This window comes from Neovison vison, chromosome 7, assembly GCF_020171115.1.
Source record: "Neovison vison isolate M4711 chromosome 7, ASM_NN_V1, whole genome shotgun sequence".
Classification (NCBI taxonomy): Eukaryota; Metazoa; Chordata; class Mammalia; order Carnivora; family Mustelidae; genus Neogale; species Neogale vison.
This window is the reverse complement of record NC_058097.1, coordinates 186,727,953-186,749,793: the sequence shown is the minus strand read 5'-3', so window position 1 is coordinate 186,749,793 and position 21,841 is coordinate 186,727,953. Positions and strand designations below refer to the sequence as shown.

The window sequence follows — 21,841 nt, the reverse complement described above, 5'->3', positions numbered from 1 at the left end:
CACAATGCCAGAGGGGATTTCCAAGGCTTGAAAATAATCTGGAATATGTGGCTACAAAATTTTAAGGGCAAATGACTTAGTTTGTAAAATTTGTCAAAAGTCTATGCCACAGAAGTACAGACAACACTGAAAATTCCAGGGTTGTACTGTACCTGTTTATTTCATATATACTGCAATTAGACTTTATATTTTAAGTCATGCTTCTAATACTCATATTTTAACATCTTATTAAGACTATTTAACTGGTAAGATACCCTTCTGTATAGTAAATATAACATCTGAATTCAGATTCTCATATTTATAAATCATAACTATTAGAACACTTTTAAATATATTTAAAATTTAAAATATATTTAAATATATTTATAATTTAAAATTCTTTTAAATATATCTTACCCAATTTCAACCTTCTGAACAGGTTTCCAAGATAATGTTACTGTGCTTTTATAAGAAGGAGGAATGTGGAAGAGATCCTAAAAAGACAAAATGAAGACAAGATTTCTAATATATCTGGTGGTATAGAGAATGGTGGTGAGGGTAAGAAACATGGAGACATCTTAAAGTTCAGGAGAGAGTAAGTTCTTATCTATCCTTGTTCACCTAAAAAAAAGTTGCAAGAGAAAAAATAAACAGATGATTTTGTTTACAAATTATATGTATTACACTTCATTAATGTCATTTTGTATGTATCACTTCAGAAAGTTTTTTTTTGGTTTTGTTTTATTCATTTGAGAGAGAGAGAAAGAAAGAGAGCACATGAGCTCCAGTACAGGGTGGGGGACAAAGGGAGAGGGAGAAGCAGACCCCCACTCGCTGAGGAAGAAGCCTGACACAGGGCTTGACCCCAGGACCCTGGGATCATGACCTAAGCCAAAGGCAGATGCTTAACCAAATGAGCCACCCAGGCATCCCTAGCTAACTTTTTTCTAAATGAGGATCATTTAGAATTCCAGAATAAAATATATCAACTGTAATAAAACGAAGTCTTGGGACGCCTGGGTGGCTCAGTTGGTTGGACAACTGCCTTCAGCTCAGGTCATGATCCCGGAGTCCTGGGATCAAGTCCCGCATCGGGCTCCCAGCTCCATGGGGAGTCTGCTTCTCCCTCTGACCTTCTCCTCGCTCATGCTCTCTCTCACTGTCTCTCTCTCAAATAAATAAATAAAATCTTTAAAATAAATAAATAAATAAATAAATAAATAAAACGAAGTCTTAATTCTTTGTACAGATGCAGTCACTGAGGTGCCTTAAGGGAAAAAGAATGGTGCAAACTATATTTGCTTTTGCAGATTTTTAAGTGGTTCAAAATTAGAACAAAACTAGAAAACTAAAGGCCTGGTTAATATTTTTCTTCTTCTCAAATATCTGTAAGTTACCAATAAAGGAAAAACCCACGAGACTTAAATACCAAGTTATTAGTATATGGTAATGCAAATGTTTGCTGAATTTAAATGTTAAAGTAACTGAAATAATCTAACCTCATGATATCCTCAAAACTTAGATAGATTTCTAAACACATTTATTATTAGTTTTTTACCTAACATTTCTTATCAGCTTTAACTTTGATTTTTAAAAAGACTTCATGTATCTATTAGAGAGAGAGTGAGTGGGACGGAAAGGGGGAGAGAATCTGAAGCAGACTCTATGCTGGTGCAGAGCCGAAAATGGGGCTCAATCCCAGGACGTGAGATTATGACCTGAGCTGAAACCAAGAGTCAGACACCCAACTGACTAAGACACTAAGGCAGCCCACTCTGATTTTTATATATCAGTAAAATTTGATTAAACTATTCTTTCTACAGTTAAACATTAATAAAAACCATCAAGATATGAAACTTAAGTCCACTGTGCCAGATAAATGCAGGGAATTAGCAATAAAGTCCTTTGGATCAAAAATGCTTGAGGTTTCTAACTAAACTCATTTAACATATAATAAAGTTATTAAAGAAAGGAATTTTATTGTATCTATATATGAGAAAATGGATGTTGGCTGAATCTACTTGTGGTACTAATAATTTCATCATATATGTATGTTAATCATATATACTTTAAAGTGATACGATGATATGTATAAATTATTTCTCAAAAAAAATCACATTTTGATAAATGAATTCACTGTTAGAAATTACTAGTTTTAAGGTTTGAAATAAGTAGTGGCTAAAATTATGGAAAGAGCCCAAACATCCACTGACCAATGAATGGATAAAAAAAAATGTGGCATGTGTTTGTGGGTGTGCATGTTTATACATACATATATTAGAATATTACTCAGCCATCAAAAAGAATGAAAGCTGGCCATTTGTAACAATGGGCATGGAACAGAAGTGTATTATGCTAAGTGAAATAAGTCAGACAAAGAACAATCATGATTTCACTTATACGTGGAATTTAAGAAACAAAACAGATGGAACACAGGAGAAGGAAAAGAAAAATAAGATAAAAACAGAGGGGGCGCCTGGATGGCTCAGTTGGTTGGACAACTGCCTTCCGCTTGGGTCATGATCCCGGAGTTCCGGGATCAGTTACCCATCGGGATCCCTGCTCAGTGGGGAGTCTGCTTCTCCCTCTGACCCTCTCCCCTCTCATACTCTCTTTCTCTCTCTCAAATAAATAAATAAATAAAATCTTAAAAAAATAAAAAAGATAAAAACAGAGGGAGGCCATACAGAGGGGTGCTGGAGGAGAGGTGGGTGGGGAATGGGTTAAATAGGTGATGGGTATAAAGGCGGCATTTATTGGGATGAACACTGGGTGTTACATGTAAATGATGGGTCACTAAATTCTACTCCTGAAACCACAACTACACTTACATTAACTGACTTGAATTTAAATTAAACTAAATAAATAAATAAAAGGAGTAAAGTTATAAGATTTTCTTAGGAGATGGGAGTACTCGCACCTCTTCTCTTTCCATGATACTCATTCCTTAATGTCTCACTGTTGCTTTCTCTGCAAAGTTTCCCTCTCTTCTGATAAAAAGTAATGATTCTATGGGAAAGTTACCAGATTAGAGTTAGGAGTATACCACCAGTCCTAATTTTGTTATTATCAGGCTTTGTGCTCTAGGTATTAGAAAACTCATGGCTTTTTCCACCTGGCTACAATACTGTTGACTTAAAGAAACAGGTGATGGTTACTTTGTGGTGATTCTTTTTTTTTCCCCTCTCAGATTGTCTTCTGTTCAGATTAATGTTTACCTGGGGAGGGTAAAGAAAGCTGAAGTGTATTTATGGTTTACCAGACGAGATCGGGCACGTTCAGGGTGGTATGGCCGTAGACTATGGTTTAATGGTAAGGTACATCTTAGCCTACAGTACAGAAAGCTCTAAATTTATTATATAGACAAGTTAACAGAAAAGACTATAGGGAAAACATTTCAAGGGCCACACAGGCTTGTTCATCCTTAACGTAAGCAAAGTGGGGTTTTACTGGCCATTTGAAAGGACCCAACAGACCAGCAGAATTTAAGTTAGTGAAATTTCTGAGTCTAAATGTATTTGTTCCAATGCTTTGGGTCAGAGAAAATCTGCATGCCTCCCCTTGCCTGCAGTATCTTCTGCAATAACTTTTAAATAAGTAAAACAATGTATGACTTTATGATAGCTACAGAAAAGGCACTTGGTATTATAGAAAGCATAAAAAGCCTTAAAAGGCTGAATGCCTGGAATACAATGGTATCTCCCCTTTAAGAGTATCATTACAGATCTAAAGACACATAGATAAACTCTTGCACAAACTTTCTAGCTAGCTGGAAGGACTGGGTAAGAAAGAACACTTACCTTGATTAAAACATTAATATTATTTGTTATTTTCAGTGCAACAACCTTAATCTTGTTCTGCAAAAGGAAAACAAAAAGTGCCAATAACTTTCATGATGCATATCCCATTCCCATATAGAACTGGAATAATTATACTTCTCTTTCAGAGTCATTTCTGCTTATTCCCACTTCTTGACTCTAAACCAGTGTAGAAATGGCAAAGAAAGCAAATAATCTTTATGTTCTCTTGACAAGTTAGAATATTAAAGTGTTATCTACCACTTATCTGAAAAAATGAGTGAAAGACTGGTCATATGTATACAGTTGTTTTAAAAATCATTAGCTTAAGTTACAGGAAGACATAATGAAAACTTAAAATATTTCATGAGAACTGTGATGAAGATTGATCACAATAGCTGAGATGAGAGAAATCCAAAAATCCCAACACAAACACACATATAGTTTGGTTTAGAATTGGCAATTTAATCCTTTTCACAATGTAAATTGCTATTTTTCCAAAAGGTAAAAATAAAAATATCACATCGTCAATCAAATATTTGAACAAAATGTGCTAATGAGACCCTAGTGAAAGACTGGTATGTATCTAAGTTTGTAACACTATTCGCAAACTTGGACATATTCGAAATATTTCAACAAGGATAAAAATATAACTTAGCAAATAACTAGGCAATCTTCTAACATCATATTGTATCTTCAACACAGATTTGTATTACCAGTTCAAATAAATTCAAATGTTACATTTCGACATATGAATTGAGACTGAATTTGCAGTACATGTTGGCTATTATAAAAAATTTCCTTACAAGATGTGACTCAGTATTCTTACCTCTTCTGTTTTTAAGGCTTCGCCTGTTTTACCCTGCAGAGCCAAGCGAAGTTGTCGGATATAAACCTGCAGTCCCCGTGCAAAGTACTGCAGCCTAAATAAAGAAGTATTGGTTGGTTAGCAAATCACCACTTCAATTTTGTTTTTAAATTCAGAGAATCTTCTACTATAGCTAAAAGTTCTTAACTAATAAAGGTCATTTTTTTTTTGAGGAACTTTTTTTATTATCAATATATGATCCCAAGAGATACATAAATAAGCAAAATAAAAACAGTCTTCCTTTACCAAAAACGGGAGTAAGTCCATACTAAATCTGGCAAGGGAAAGATTTGTAACACTGTGCTTGATATGTTAAGCCATAAGGCGCAGTCAGAGTGAACCATTCAGGAACCATTGATCAAAATCGATGGCCTGGGTTCTTCTCTTTCAATGACCAACTGAAGGTTAAGTGACCTTACACAAATCACGTAACCTCTACATACTTATCTGCTGACAATGGACAGTGTTTGATTGTCAAGTCTAGTTAAAAATAAAACTGCTGATCTGAGAATTTATTATAAATGCATATAAATCTCTAAGGGTTCAAAGAAATACCCCTTTCAAGTTTGTTCCCAGATAATATATGAAAGAGAGGCAGTATATAGCCCCATCCTGCTGACTTCTAGAACTCTGCTTAATAACCTGGCATCATTTTTTAATTTTTGCAGGAATTTCTAAACTTGTTGCTTCTTCTTCTTCTTTTTTTTTTAATTTTATTTATTAATTTGACAGACAGATCACAAGCAGGCAGAGCAGCAGGCAGAGAGCCTGATGCAGGGCTTGATCCCAGGACTCTGAGATCACAACCGGAGCCAAAAGCAGAGGCTCAATCCGGTGAGCCACCAAGGCGCCCTTAACTTGTTGCTTCTGACCAAATATTTCACCAAGTATTAAACCACTGCCTTACCAAACAACAGAGGACAGTAACAGATGATACAGTGGCTAAGCATTTCAAATTTTAAGGTGTGAAGTTGTTAATAAAATGATTCCATATAAGTGTGTTCGTGAAAACAACTTGTGATTTCTCCAGTGCTGCTCCCCTAGAATATTCTAAGATCTTAACAACAGCAACTCCAATTTACAGAGTACCCACTATGTGCCAGGCACGGTGCTCAAAGCTTTCTATTCACTGTCTGATTCTCACAACTCTACAAGGCAGCTGCTGTTCTCATTTAAAGTAACTGCTGAGGAAAATCAGGCGGTTAGTAGAGTGGTTGAGAACCTGCTCAAGATCATAAAACATGTGAGAAGAGTGAGTTTGTTTTTGAAGAAGTTCTCCCCCCCACATGGGTTTTTATGCCACACTTTTATATACGTTCCTGTTCTGTGGATCTTCCATTTTATCCCACCAGGTAAGGCAGGGTGGGGACACAGCTCTTGTAAAAGAAGAAAATCAAGCGCGTATCAAGATAGCCGTCATCTTTGTCAAGGATTAGACCACTTCAATCATACATCACCTAATTTTAAAATCTTTCAGTTTTTCGGCATTCAGTTTGGCCGTTAAGAAATCTGGAAGTTTTCGGCCCAACTGGTGAAAGCTGTACAACAAACATTCCACATAGCTGAACTGCAGCTTGGGTTCTTCATTACCAGCATTCTCCCCATTTTCTGCTTCTTCTGGAGGAAGAGGCATATATTCCTAAGAGATGAAAATATAGAGATATTTGCAATCTGCCATAAATGCTCTAATTATAAACAAGCAGTGAAGTCACTACAGAGCAGGCTTTTAGGGCATGAAGCATTTAAAACTACCAAAATCAGAAATTTAGGTAAGATATCCCTTTTACCCATCAGATCAATAATGACCCAGCCTGTCAATCCCTCTATATTAACCTCTGTTGTAGCTGCTGCTATCTCCACCACTGCTACTGCTACTCCTCACAGTGAAGAAGCTGTAACATTTTTTTATTTTTTTTAAAAGATTTTATTTATTTATTTGACAGAGATTACAAAGGAAGGGAAGCAGGCTCCCTGTTGAGCAGAGAGACCGATGCAGGGCTCGATCCCAGGACCCTGGGATCATGACCTGAGCCGAAGGCAGAGGCTTTAACCCACTGAGCTACCTAAGCGCCCCACTAGTAACATTTATTAGGTACACTTATACAAATGAAGGAATGAAATTCTGAGGTAATTTTTCTATGGTGAAAAAGTCCGTGATGAAGAATCAGGATTCAATCTTGGTTTGCCATCAAAAGCTGATGCTTTTAATCATTTTATTATGCTAATCCAAAAATCTTTTCTGAACATTTTCCCACACTGTTTGACTCTCCTTACATTCAAAGTACTACCAAAGGCTTTCACACCCCGGGGAAGGTGTACAGGTCTGGATGAGCTCCAGATGTTACATGACTCAATTCATACTACAGGTCTAGTGCTTATCACTCACTGTGTCAGTTACACAAGTGTTTACATCCAACAAGAAAAGCACCTGGTGATGCTAATGATTTTATCAGATGGCCTACTTTCTCCACAATTATGACTTAAATGATTTTATTTGCTGGCTTCTCTAGCTACTTGGCCTTAGGCAGCAACCTGGAAGGTGACCTGGAGCAAATGTGAAAAATATTTTGATAAAGGAGATAGCAGAAAAACTTACTATAAAAATCCTGTATTATCTTTTATGCAAACCACCAACAACGGAAGAAATGCCAAAGATTTTCTTTTAAAAGTAGACAACATGTGGCCTGAACGACAAAAAATACTTGCTAGAATTATTCCATCTAATTTGGATTTCTAAAGTTGGTTCTCTACAAATTACACCACACTATTAGACTCTGGGATTACATACTGACTATGCCATTAAGAAAAGAAAAAAGTTCTTACCAGTAACTTGTCAAATAGTTTCCTTAAATTTGTTTCTAGCTTTTCCATGTCACCACAAAATGAACTCATCTCTGCCAATAGTTTCAATACCTAAAACAAATGATTCACTGTTACTAGTTTTTTTTTTTGTTTTTTTTTTTGGAATAGGCGAGGGCTGTAAAATAAGAATGTTCTAGGTAACTAAGGCTGCCTTCTGCTACACCTTAATACTGTACTATGAAGAGATACTTAGGAAGAATTCTTAACAGCAAAGAATTATTTATTAACATTTAGAATGGGCTTCATTTGCTATTAAACTTAGTCTCTGGACACTAACTCAAAGTATTTGTAGTTGCTACTATTCTCAAGGTTCAACTCTCCTTAACTCAGTCCCAGTCTAACAAGTCAGACCCAGGACATCTGAAGCAAATGACAGCATCAGTACACAGTGGGACTCTTCTCTATCCCAAAAAACCTATGAGGGAAATGGCACAAACATGTCCACATTTCAGCCCAATTCAACAATCATTATTAAGTACATTTCAGAATCAGGCTTGGCACTAGATTCTGAGAATCTAGAGATCAATCAATTAAATGTGGCGCGATAAACAAATGTTACAAGTGCTGTGAAAAAAATGTATGTGTGTACATTACAGCTGAGATATAAAGGAGAGTGGAAAACTGGAAAAAGGATAAAGGATATTTTGTATTAACCCAGTTTAAATCTGGCTCTTATCAATTACGGACAGAGAAAGGAATAGTTATGAATTAAACACCTTGAAGTATTAAGGCTACAAAGAGAGAGTATCATGAACACTATACGTAGTGCTTTCCCACTGCAGCAAACTTCCATTAAGTTCATAAAGCATTCCTATGTGGTTAATTCTGGGACAGATTACTAGCTAGTCATCATACCTTTACTCTCTTAGAAATCAGAACTCTATGTTATTTATTTTAAAATATGGGAATGTCTTTTTAGTACTAAAAAGCAGATGTTTTTTGTCTTACCTCCAACTGTATATCGAGACCCTCCACTGGGGTAGTCAAGGAACTGAGGTTAGGGAGAACTTGTTCACAGAAGTAAGTCACAAACCTTGTGGAATGCACATTTTTCTGTAAAAATCCAAAGAACAATGAGTTGTCAAAAAAAAAAAAAGGAGGGGGAATATTCTTTCAAATATAACAATGCCATCCGATAAATGCTGAGCATGACATCAAGAACTGTGGCTATAAATACAACACAGTGTGTACCCCAGAAATAACCTTGGTAGACAATACAAAGTAATTGTTACAAAGTAATCTGGAGCATTTGGACCTCTATACATTTTCAAACTCTTCCTCAAATCTCATGTCAAACTTTTGGGGATATTTTAATGTTGAATTCTGTACATTTTTCAAAAGGGAGGAGTCCTTTACACAGTGTTTTTCAAACTATTCTATGCACATCCAAGAAGACTCATGGCCAGAGGAATCACAAAGCCAGAGGAAAAGAGTATATTTACCTAAAACAATGATCACCTAGAAAATTTACAGAAAAACGCTGTTACTGAAACAAATGGTTTAAAAACTCAGCCAAATGTGATGTAAGATTTTCTAGACTTTGAAAAAAATCTCTAAGCAAGACTTTAAAAAGAAATTTCTTGCTGCTTTGGGCTCTCATCAACCCCACCAAGGGTTCCATAGAGCAAAAATTCACTCCACTGTGTTACTATTTAATGCAAAGTTTGAGGAGAATGCTCAAGTGAGTATCTACAGAAATACAAGCTTCAACAGAGTAATCAAAATAGCAACTAGATAAAACAAAGAGCTCACAGAGAAGAGGGGTACCGCCTGCCGAGTGCATTGTAAGAGCCTGTCCACACAGTCAGGATCCGAGGGATTGAAAGTTTGTTCCAGGTCGGCCTGTTCAGCCACCAGTTCTACGAGTTGCTGCCTTCCACTCACTGTCTGCAAGCTTTTTAACCCAGAGAGTATCTTCATGAACAGGACAAATTCTTCACCAGTCACATCTTCTAGGACCTAGAAAGGATAATTCAGAATTATAGTACTGTTATCACTTGAGTGGAAAAGAAAGAGCAATACTGAAACAGTGTTAAATTTATTTCCCTTATTAAAGTCAAATTGCTGTTAATATTTCTGAAACACTGTTGAGGGGACATGGCTTCAGTCAGTTTAGCTTTAGAGTACACCATGCATTCTCAGTGGGGCGAGATATGGTCTCTGAAGATGCAAAACCTGGTTCTTGTGAAATGTACTTCTTTTATGTATAAAGTACAGATACACAAAGAGTGCATAAACAGATACAGTATATCTGTGGCATTAAAATTTCACAGGAGAATAGCTAAGAAAAAATAGACTAAGAAGGCTCTTTGGAGGGGTGGTGAGAGAAAAAAAAAAGTAGAATTCTATAGTCTACTATCAAATCAGATTAAGTTTCCTATATTTAAAAGCAGCTTGGGTCGCCTGCCTGGCTTAGTCAGTAGAGTATGTGACCCTTGATCTTGGGGTTGTAAATTCAAGGCCCGCATTAGGTATAGAGATTACTTAAAAAAAAAAAAAAAAAAAAACTTTAAAAATAAAAGCAACAATAAATTATTTAGTTTATTAATTCACATTAATTAGGCAATTGTATACAAAATAGGAGACCATACAAGTCCACATGAGTAGGCCTAAGCCTTTCTAGTCACTGATCGAAGAAACAAGCAATCATGACATACTCCACCAGGTTATTAGCTGGGGCATAAGTAAAATATGTTGATATTCCCAGCTGGAGAGCTGCTCCTTTCGCTCTCACTGAAGAAATCTCCTCGGTAAGCAAGTCAGTGGTGTTAGTACAATTCTGATTTTTCCTGAACATATGTATCAAAGCAATGATCTTCAAACTTTGGCACCTTATGAGTGAAAAGTTAGCTGTGACAAACGTTGCAAATATTAGCATGCCTAACTATGCTAGATGCTGGGAGCACAGATAAGCTTGGTCTCCTGAGCTTAGAATGATATTGGGTAAGATGGGGGGGGGGCAGGAAAGAAGAGGCATTTCAATGTTTCCTTGTCATTTTGAAATGATCCAGAATACTATAAGGAGAATATCCTAAAACTGGGGAAAGGAGTGGAAATTAGGTAAAATCTCCTTGAAGGAAATGATTTGCACAGAGTACAGAAGAATACCTAAATTTTGAGGATAACACTACAAGGATTTAAATGTGATCACATTCCTTTAAATTAACAGGCTCATTCAGCATTACTGATAACCAAAATGCAAAACACCATATAAGAAAAGCCTGACTTCTATGGTGGTTTTAATGTATATTTTATACACATCTAATTTCATTTTTTTTTTTTTAAGATTTTATTTATTTGGGATAGAGAGAAAGCAAGCAAGGAGAGGCAGAGGGAGAAGTAGACTCCACGCTGAGTGGAGAGCCTGATGCAGGGTTCAATCCCATGACCCTGGGATCAGGACCTGAGCCAAAGGCAGAAGCTTAACTGAGCCACGCAGGCGCCCCATACATACTGCTAATTTCAGATATGTTCTTCTACTTTAGGGAAGTCCCGTTAAATGATCTAAAGCTTACCTTTTTGGATTCAGTTAGGATAAGTTCCTCTACTTCCTTTGTTAAGACTTCATCTGGTAAAGTCTTAAGTTTTGTAGAAAGGAATTTGATTGCTCGTTCTCTAACAATGTCCTCTCCTTGAAGTATTTGGCTAAACAAGCCACCCAAAGTCCCTGCAAAACAAAACAGTTGTACGTAGCAAGTCAATTATATATCTTCATGAAGTTTTTCCATTTAACTCATTTAATAGTATTTCTTTTCTAGTGAGTTAGTAAGCATCCTAGTATCATTGATTCTGGTTAACTTAGTTTGAAATTTCTATAGCTCCAACCATAACAGTAATCACGTGCTTTGTTTATGGATTCAGAATCAATGTGAGCATGACTTTCCCCCTTTAATCATAATTAATAATAAATAAACCCAGGTATTTTGGAGAATTTCTTTTATGTGGCAAGGAGAGTCTTTCAACAGATTACTAATGGAAAAGTTCGATTTGTTTTTGCCATTACTTCTGCTGTTTTTTTGCGTCACTAATATGTTGTGCCTTTTTTTTTTTCTTTAAAGATTTTATTTATTTATTTGACAGAGAGAGAGAAGGGTGTGGGGTCAAGTAGGCAGAGCAACAGGGAGAGAGAGAAGCAGGCTTCCCACTGAGCAGGGAGCCTGATGCAGGGCTTAATCCCATGACTCTGGGATCATGCCCAGAGTCAAAGGCAGATACTAAACCAACTGAACCACCTGGGAGGCCCCGCTAAGCAGCTTTTTAAAAGAACACTTAGAACTTTTATATACATTTCTGGGTGGATCTGACTTATCTTTAAGGAATAATGCCAACCTGCCCAATTTTTGTTTAACACATCAAGCACAATTCAGAACAAGAAGCAGGCCTTACCTTTTGCATCCATCTTAAATATACTTAACAGGGCATTGTTCACTAAGTTAAATTCTGCAGAATCATCTGGATAGAGAAAAAGTAGTACAATGTATAAAATGAATGAAAATATTTGCTTCATTTTCAAACCTAAAATTCAGCATAATTTCTCACAGACTACATTGAAAGCAGATATAACTAAGCATTCTTCTCAAGTACCAAGAAATTACACCTTCCCTAAAAAGGTAAAGAACCTGGCACATACCAAGAAAGCTTTTGCATTAAGATGTACCATTAAAAAACTACAGCAAATTGGGGGGGGAATCATGATACATCAAAATTCCCAAAAGAATCAGTATGCCTTTATAAACAATTAAAAACAAAGCAAAACATTAGGAATTAGATAATCACAATCCAGTAAGCTTCAAAGTACTGAACGAAAAAAAGAATTTTAATTTCAATTAGAAGTAGTACCTTCAGCCATAAAGGGGGGGGAGCTAAAAACAGTTACTTTTTCAAAAAGAAGTTATATTTAGATAAAAGGTAATAATAAAATTCCTTACCAGTCTGCAGAAGTTGGGTAAGTATATCTGCCACTCGGGGAAGATTTTCTCCAGTGGCAAACTGAGGCAGCTCTTTAATTGCTTGCCGTCGAATCTGAATACAATTTTAAACAAAAAATTAACCAAAGTTAAGGAAAACTAAAACCTCAGAGAAACCATAATTAGGGGCATATGAATCACCAAAATATAAAACATGAGACTTCTAGCTGTTTTAGAAATAATTTGCTCCAATATTAAAGTCAAGCTTAACAGAATAATTAAATATGTGGTAGAAAGGGATGTTAAATACGATTGCCGACCGGAGTAGACAGATTTGAGATCATTAACAACAATTTATATACTGATTACATGTAACTGTTGGGTCTTTACTACCTTTGGACACATACTGCAGTACCCTTAAGAATAGCTAGAGTGGCAATGACCTATCTAATAACTATATTTACTTTAGAATTTCCAGTATTAACTATTCAATATAACATCTGTGAATATACTCTGTGTACTTAATTCCAAATTTGTGGGCCTGGCTTATTTAGTTTAAAATAAAAATGGATAGGACTTCTATCTAGCAAATTGTGCATGAAATGTTGGCGATTCACTAATTTCATTTGAAAAGCCAGAAGGTGATAATTTAAAGTTCTTAGGAACCTGAATCAAAAGCCAGAATGCTGACAGTTAATTCTGTTCCAAGGAAAAATGATTTCTTCTTTTTCTAGAGTCACATGTAATAATTACACAGACAAATTATTTTTTTTTGCTATATACAATATTTTGGGGTGTTGAAACTATAAGATGTAACAATATTTTAAATATCTAAGCAAGTACAAACTGACTGAAAACATTAGTCTAATTTCATGTGCACAATGTATAACAATCTATGAAAAAAATGTGAGCCACAACCCATTTTTACCGTTGGATAACAGATAAGCAAAACAAAGTATTTTGTAATTCCATGCATTTTTCACAGTTGAAAGATGGTGAAAGAGAGAATACATTTTCTCAAACACAGATTTAAGCCTCAGTATGGCATCACGCCAAATGACACTGCAGTATTTCGCTGTGCATGGATACAATTGGTGTTTCAATTACATTAGCTGCACACTGGAAGTATGACAAGTGAGACATCTGAAAGCTTGTTGAAAGCATCAATCATAAACTTACTGATACATCTTCATCCTCACAGAGGTCTAACTGTGCATTGATAGCAGAGTCAGCCAATTCTGGAAAATGTTTAAAGAATTTCGGAATAAACTGGGCTGCTAATCTTTTTTCTTTTGTACCACCTTTCACACCATCTAGTATCACTTGATAGGCATCTTTATGCTGAAAGAAAGAATAAAGCAGAAAAGAAGAATTTTAAGGATGGGAAGCTAAACAAACTTGAGTCTGCTTTAAATTAGAAAAGTTTTACGTAGGCTAAAAAGTAGGGCTTATGTTTGGAGTTTTACTGTTTAAATCGGACACCTATATTCCTACCATCTTCTTCCTTGCATGCCCCATGCCCATGCATTATTTGTCAGTTGGGGAAGAGAGAAGATGACTTGAATTTTAAATGCATAAAGCAAATAGTTTGTTGACATATCAACGCTTCCTTTTACAGCTGATTACTGACCCTAACCTTGAATACTTTCTAGATAGTCAACTTTGGATTAAGATAGATTCTAATGTCACATATTTAAGTTTTTATTAGAATACATTCAAAACTCACTTGTTTCCTTTTACTTATTTATTTTTGAGAGAGAGAGAGAGAGAGACAGCACACAAGGTGGCGGGGTGGGGACGGAGAGGGGGAAATGGAGGGAAAGAGGGAGTCTCCAGCAGACTCCATGCTCAGTACGGAGCCCAACACAGGGCTTGACCTCATGACCCTGAGATCAGGACCTGAGCTGAAATCAAGAGCTGGATGCTTAACTGACTGAGTCACCTAGAAGCCCCTCATTTGTTTCCTTAAAAACAAAAAACAAAAAATAAAAAAACTTTCAGAAGTGTTCTCCCTCAGATACTCATAATGTGAAGGGTGAACAAGACCTCAATCCCACTTACACCCTTGCCTCCAAACCAGTACTTTTCTTAAACGACAACGATCAAGCTGGCAAACAGGAATGATAAATCCTCAGACTGTAGATACACATTCTGTTTGGGCATATGGATAAAATTTCTAATTACTGAAAACATTAAACATTATAATAATGATACCAAATGTGCACACAACATAGTGTTTACACTGTTAAGGCAATGCTCTGCTTTAGATATGTGCTTTGGATACTTCCATGCCACCAAAAGGAAAATAACCAATAAAAATCCAGTGGATTATAGAACTGCCCAAACTTTAGTTTCATAATAACTCTTTCCATAGACAATACTATGTTAAGTAGAAAAAATAAAGCAAAATACGAAGTTATTTAGGTACAGTAGGATCTCAATGAAGGATTTCAATAACAGAAATAAAGCGTTCCAGTAAAAAGACTAGTCACAATTAGATCTTTTAAAGGTACAGATTTTAATAAATTCTGCAAAATACTAGACTGAAAATTCAAATACTGCCAAACTATCTTAAAAAAAAATAAATTCTAAAAGTTAGTTCAAAAAAAACTAAAATTCCACCAACTGACTGACAACTCCTCTTAATATCTGAAACATAACACCAACTCCTAAATAAGAAAAATGTCTGTGAATTAGGTTAGCTTCTTCATGAAGTGCAGACACAAATCAATCTTCAGGAGTTACTACTTCGAAAGTATATTACACACTGGGCACCTAGGTGGCTCCGTGGGTTAAGCCTCTGCCTTTAGCTCAGGTCATGATCTCAGGGTCCGCAAAGGGCTCTCTGCTTGGCGGGGAGCCTGCTTCTCCCTTTCTCTCTTTGACTACCTGTGATCTCTCTCTCTGTCAAATAAATAAAAATCTTAAAAAAAAAAAAAAAAAGTTTCCCCCCAAAAACCCCAAAAGCCTATTACATACTTTTTAATGCAAAGGTCTGAAAAACTATGGCTAACTTCTCTACCACTGTACATTCCTATGTTTTGCCTCATGTCTTCCAGACAGGCTTCATAAAACCAAATTTTAAACAGTTCTGACACCCTTACTTTTTGCAGGGTATCAAATCCAATTTCCTTTAAATCAAACAAAGCTTTACTTATAAAGTCTTTTGAAGAAATTCCTTACAGTGCCTAAAACTAAATGAAGAATCCCTACCTCAAACAATTCATTCTGTCAAGAAAAAAAAATCTGAATTAAACAACAAAAAAAATCTGAATAGAATAAAAAAGAATCATTAGCGACATTTACTGAAAGCCTACCAGGACTGAGTAATGCCTTATGTACATGCCTCACGGTAATCCTGTGAGTTAGGTGTTACTACTATTCCTATCTTTTATTTTATTATTTAAAAAAATATTTTATTTTTTAATTTGAGAGAGACAGAGAGTGACAGAAATAGAACACAAATGGGGTGAGGGGCTGAGGGAAGAAGCAGACTCCCGCTGAGCAGGGGGCCCCATCCAGGGCTCATCTGGGATCGTGATCTGAGCGGAAGCAGACACGTAACCAACTGAGCCACCCAGGCACCTCAACCCTATTTTTCAGATGAGAAAACCAAGACTCAGAAAGTGAAATAATTTGTCTAGAGCTACACAGCTAGACAAATAGCAACCTGAACACAACTTTTTTTTTTTTTTTAAAGATTTTATTTGACAGAGATCACAAGTAGGCAGAGAGGCAGGCAGAGAGAGGAGGAAGCAGGCTCCCTGCTGAGCAGAGAGCCCGAAGCCAGGCTCAATCCCAGGATCCTGGGATCATGACCTGAGCCAAAGGCAGAGGCTTTAACCCACTGAGCCACCCAGGTGCCCCATGAACACAGTTGTGACAGGCTCTAAAGTCAAGATCTGTGCCTAATACCAAGCCTCTTTAAGTTCTGAGATCTTTCTTAACAAAGGAAGAGAGAAAGCAAGCTTGCCAGATCTAGGACTGTCAAAGGGAAAATGTGAGTCCTAAATATAGGCTCTACACAGGCATGTACACTGAGATATAGCATCCCAAACACAGCAATTCCTTTGAAAAGTTAAGCACTTTAACATATTCAAACTAGAAATCAAAGCATCAATTTTATCAAATAATTTCTATAAACATTACTAACAGACTTCACACTGATTACCCTTTATATAATGCAAAATAAAATGCTCTTCTTTGCCAGTTGTCTTCTAACTGTAGCATAGGGACAAGACTTTTTACAGAATCTCTCTAAAATAGTTATACTTCTGGTTTTCCAAGCAGGAAACAAAATATAAGTGATATTTTCAATGATCTCAATGATCACAGTGATTTAGTGGCAGATAGACTGTAACCATTATAAAGTATTCCAAATACTACATGGCACTGCTTATTTTTTTCTCTTCCAACACAATAGTATATCTCAGCTAGATAAATAAAATTTGTGATCCTAACAAGAAGTTTTAATTGTAAATATTTTAATGCATTTCTGAAACTACGTATTTGTGTGTGCTTTTAATACCTAATTAAAAAAGCAAAGTCTAAAGAAATCACTAAAATATTTTCAAGTAAAAAGTCAAGCTATAATAAGATCCACATTCAGCAGATACCTTCTACAATAAGAAATTTGTGATAGTGATTGTCAAAACACAATGAATATATTTAAGTGATCAGTGACATGCCAGGTAAAGCCATGCTTGAGATCAGGATGCAGCTTCTAGGAAATAAACAATTTTAAAATTTTATTTATTTATTAAGATTTATTAATTTTAGAGAGAGAAAGCAGCAGTGGGAAGGGCAGAGAGCTGGAGAAAGGATCTCAAGCAAACTGCCTGAGCACGGAGCCCTACACAGGGCTCAATCTCATGACCCCGAGATCACGAGAGCCAAAACCAAGAGTTAGCTGCTTAACTGCACCACCCAAGTACCCCTAACCATTTATTTTAGAGAAGAAACGATATAGTTCCAACAAACATATTTCTCAAGTATGACATGAAAAGAAAACGGATATGCTAAGCTATATTACCACTTTCCTCTTCACTCAATAATCTAGTTTGTAGGAAATACTGAATTAACACTTTATTAGGGAAGTATAGTGACAGACTGGAGGGTTTTGAGGCATTAAATAATGCTTTACTTAGAATTTATTACTCCAGGTTTGCTTATTAGAAAACACACTCATGGTTTAAATACATGATGTGAGAATATAAAGTTCTCATCTTCATTCATATATATATACATGCACACACAGTAATTACATGGATATATCACTTATTATATAACATATTAACTGTATAACCTTATTATTAATGTAATTATACCTGCTCTTTGAATGTATTTCTTCAACTGTAAAGAAAAAATATCTACTGAAGGGCAAGGCACAGTGCAAGGAGAGAAACAAAAAAGAGTCTTAACCTCAAGACTTTATAATTTGGTAAGGGAATAAGAGAAGTCCTCACATGAAATAAAATATAAATGTGGAATACTATAAATGAACACACAGTGTCAAGGAGGTTCATCAAGAGAAAGATCTGGTCTGAGGATTTCTTTTTTTAAGATTTTATTTATTTATTTGATAGAGAGAGAGCATAAGCAGGGGGAGGAGCAGAGGCAGAGGGAGAAGCAGGCTCCGCACTGAGCACGGAGCAGATACAGGACTCAATCCTTATGACCCTGGGATCATGACCTGAGCCAAAGGTAGACGCTGAACTCACTGAACCACCCAGGTGCTCATGATCTGAGGATCCTCTGAGGAATAATTCTGAGGAACATTAGCCGAAAACCTCAGGGAACTTGTGTTTTTCCTAGTATATTCAGAGAGCATTACTCTGCAAGAAGGACTGACAGTAGTGAAGAGGGCGCTCCCCTCAACAGCAGCAGCACGAACAACTGTGGTACTCTGATCTTTGACAAAGGATAAAAATAAAAATAAATGTTAGAAGGAAGTTCTAGACTAAAAACTCAAATATGGTCTCAGATATGTCCAGAAAGGTACCTGCCAGGAAACCAAACCCTTGAATGTAAACCTTGTAAGTTAATTGAAAATCAGGCTTTGCTACATGAAGAATGTAAACACTTTCTTTCTCTCCTTAAAAAAAAAAAAAAAAAAAAAAATCCGGGCGCCTGGGTGGCTCAGTGGGTTAAGCCGCTGCCTTCAGCTCAGGTCATGATCTCAGGGTCCTGGGATCGAGTCCCGCATTGGGCTCTCTGCTCAGCAAGAAGCCTGCTTCCCTTCCTCTCTCTCTGCCTGCCTCTCTGCCTACTTGTGATCTCTGTCAAATAAATAAATAAAATCTTAAAAAAAAAAAAAAATCATTAGTGCTGGGCACCTGGGTGGTTAAGTGCGTTGAGCCTCTGCCAACAGCTCAGGTAAGCTCAGGTCATGATCCCAGGCTCTTGGGATCGAGCCCCGCATTGGGCTCTCTGCTCAGCAGGGAGCCTGCTTCCCTCTCTCTCTGCCTGCCTCTCTGCCTGCTTGTGATCTCTGTCAAATAAATAAATAAAAAATTTTTAAAAATAATCAGTGGTGTTCCTTCTATTAAGTTGGCTCCTGCTTTTAGTTAAAATTCACATGTAGTATCTTGAAACCTACTATCTTTTTTGGTAAGCAGTTTCAGGACCTTTCTCTAAAAGGGGAAAAGTTACTGCACAATAGAGCAGAATGAGTAGCCATTGTGGATTCGTCCAGCTTCAGACCTCCCAGAATTCAAAGAGCCTGAGACAATCACTGCACTTCATTATGCACAGGTCTTTCTGCATCAGAGAGCTGCCTGCCAGCTGTCATTAGAGTGTCATTAAGGTATCAATCTCACATCACATCAAGAAACTGTGCTAAAATTTTAGCAACTGGCACAGTGTGTGGCACATGGTAGGCAATCAAAAAACGTACTGAATAACCCTCATTGAAGCCTGAATGAAAAAGCTCCTCTTCTGTTTTCACAAACTTCTGTCTCCTAAGCGCTCTTTCCAAATTAAAAGCATATTTTTTGCCTTGACAAAGACATTTTTGACCTCTTAAAGGAGAACTCTCAACCTTACCTGGTACTTAAGATTAAAGATGACACTAAGAGGAAAATGTGAGCAATTCTTAATTCTTCACAACATATATGTAAATTCCAGTCTGGATTCTATTTGCCCTAACAGACTCTAAGCAGGTGGCTGTCAACCTTTTTGCTATCCAGTAAAGAATGAGGATGGGGGTATGGGACATGACTAGGTACACAGTCTCTAAGTTTCCCTAAAAAATTTCTGATCTACCTCTTTGGGAGGGCACCATCTACAAACTGAGGATCACTCTCCTGGTTTCTACCCCATCTCCTCCGCTGATCTGCAACAAAGTCAATTTTAGGTAGAACAATCTGCTACACTATTCATCAAATCTGTCAAAATGAATAAGAATATCTTCACTTCTGGGGCGCCTGGATGGCTCAGTGGGTCAAGCCTCTGCTTTCGGCTCAGGTCATGATCTCAGGGTCCTGGGATCCAGCCCCACATTGGGCTCTCTGCTCAGGAGGGAGCCTGGTACCTGCCCCCCACCCCTCTGCATACTTGTGATCTCTATCAAATAAATAAATAAAATCTTAAAAAATAAAAAAGGATATCTTTACTTCTAAATCTTTCTAGGAACAGTAACAAAATCAAAATATGACTGATCACAGTTTTTCCAATCTTGTCTTACTGGACAGAAAATTTCTCCCTCAGTACCGACCGAACTAACACACACACTATATTTTCATCTGCAACAGACTGTCTTCTGTTGTACTTCTGTCTTCAGTGTACTTCTCACTGATGACATCAAAACTCCCTACTGAAATGGAAATATAGTTGGAAGGAAAATAATCTGGTACTTTAAACTGGTGTATTTACATTTCTAGGTTAAGCTTAAGGAAGGTCCTGACATCCCAATTCTCCTGCTGCTGTTCAGCTGGGAAAGAATTTACCTGAATTACACATATCCAGAAAAAGGGGCTGAGGGGGACAGTGCCACACAGCCTTGCTAATGTTAGTAGCAAACTACAGGATCTTCTACTTCCTACTCCATGCAAGAGACAAGCAGAAGAATCACACAAAGTTCTAAGCTCTGAAACGACACGGCATAGAATTTCTAACAACAATGATCAAGATTACCTGGGAGAGCCTGGTTCTTTCCCCAAGAAAACATATACACACACACCCCAACTCCTTAAGTCCAATATACTCCAGTTCAGTGTACTCCAGGACTTGAAAACTCACAAAGAAGCCGGTATGGTCAACTCAACACTGCTGAAATTGTGTGTCTTGGGGCAAACACTGCGGAGAGCTCTTGCCAGACAACTCTATTTAAAGCTGCACTCTCCCCCTCCCCCCTGCCACTGCACGGTCCCGTTATATTTTCTCCACAACACCTTCCAAGGCGGGTACCCAGCTTTCTTACTTCTCACTGGTTTCCCTCACGAAAGGTACATTCGGGGAGAGCACGGGTAACTTTCTATCCTGTACCTTCAGGGCCCGGCACCGCGCCTGTAGTGTGTAGTAGGCGCCCCACACCGTACTGAATAAATGAAATCGTAAGCCCTCGTTAAAATCTGGGAAAAGGGCCCCTCTTCTGCTTTTCACAAACTTTTGCGAGCTAAACACTTTTCCTAAATTAATAGCAGATTTTCCGCCTCGACAAAGACATTTCTGACCTCTTGAGAACTCTGTTTCATCTTCCGATGGGCTGAGGTCCATCGGAAAGGAGAAAGACTTAAGAGCCATCTGCAGGGCAAGACTCGGGATGAGAATTAACGGGGGGTGGGGGGGGTGGGCAGACGAGGCTGAGTTAGGAAACCCCACGGTGAGAAAAGGGAGGCGGAGGAGCCTGGGACCCGGACCCGCGCTCTCCCTGGCGAAGCCAGAGTCTACACTCCGAGAGGAGCCCACCCCGACGAAACAGCCGGGGCCGCTGGGAGCCCGCGGGAGGACGAAGCAGCAGCCCCCGCCCGGCCCGGGGAGCGCTTTCGAGAGGCCGCGGAGCGCCGGGCCCTGCAGGCCGCTCGGGGACTTACCTGGCCCACTTGCTCCGTAGCATCGGCTAAGATGCCATAGTTGCGATAAAGCTCCTCCACGGTCGGCATGGTGAGCGACAAGCCCAGGGCCCGCTCCTGCTGTCGTCTTCGTCGCCGGCGCCACCGCCGCCTCTAAAGTTCTCCAAGCCCGCGACCCGCACTATTACGCCTCCAGCTGCCGCCAGTGCCGCCGCCAGTCACCGCGCTCAGGGCGGCTCCGCCCCCAACGTCTACGTAAAGACGTGCGCGTTGGGAGCGGCCTTCATTGACCGCCCATGCACCCCCCCTTGGGGTTCTAGCGCCCTCTATCGCTTGGCTGTGCAAAAAGTTACAAAGATTAAATTTTCTCAGGCTCCTTTGAAAGATTATGTCTAGAAAGGAGCTCTCGGTGCGGGT

The 21,841-nt window shown here is 38.0% G+C and overlaps 1 protein-coding gene across 2 annotated transcripts in view; it reads right to left on the bottom strand.

The window, feature by feature from the left end:
• The window catches only part of API5 (apoptosis inhibitor 5), a 29,172-nt gene extending 7,536 nt beyond the window's left edge, over positions 1–21,636 (bottom strand). For both annotated transcript variants that reach the window (XM_044259118.1, XM_044259119.1), the window contains exons 1-12: positions 21,446–21,636; positions 13,593–13,754; positions 12,435–12,528; positions 11,893–11,958; positions 11,022–11,173; positions 9,259–9,465; positions 8,455–8,559; positions 7,468–7,557; positions 6,102–6,283; positions 4,606–4,699; positions 3,780–3,836; positions 397–473 (exon numbers count right to left, since the gene is read on the bottom strand). In XM_044259118.1, the coding sequence (XP_044115053.1) occupies positions 397–473; positions 3,780–3,836; positions 4,606–4,699; positions 6,102–6,283; positions 7,468–7,557; positions 8,455–8,559; positions 9,259–9,465; positions 11,022–11,173; positions 11,893–11,958; positions 12,435–12,528; positions 13,593–13,754; positions 21,446–21,514 (1,355 nt within the window). In that variant the 5' untranslated portion in view covers positions 21,515–21,636. The remainder of the gene's footprint in view (positions 1–396; positions 474–3,779; positions 3,837–4,605; positions 4,700–6,101; positions 6,284–7,467; positions 7,558–8,454; positions 8,560–9,258; positions 9,466–11,021; positions 11,174–11,892; positions 11,959–12,434; positions 12,529–13,592; positions 13,755–21,445) is intronic.
• Positions 21,637–21,841: the final 205 nt, after the last annotated feature.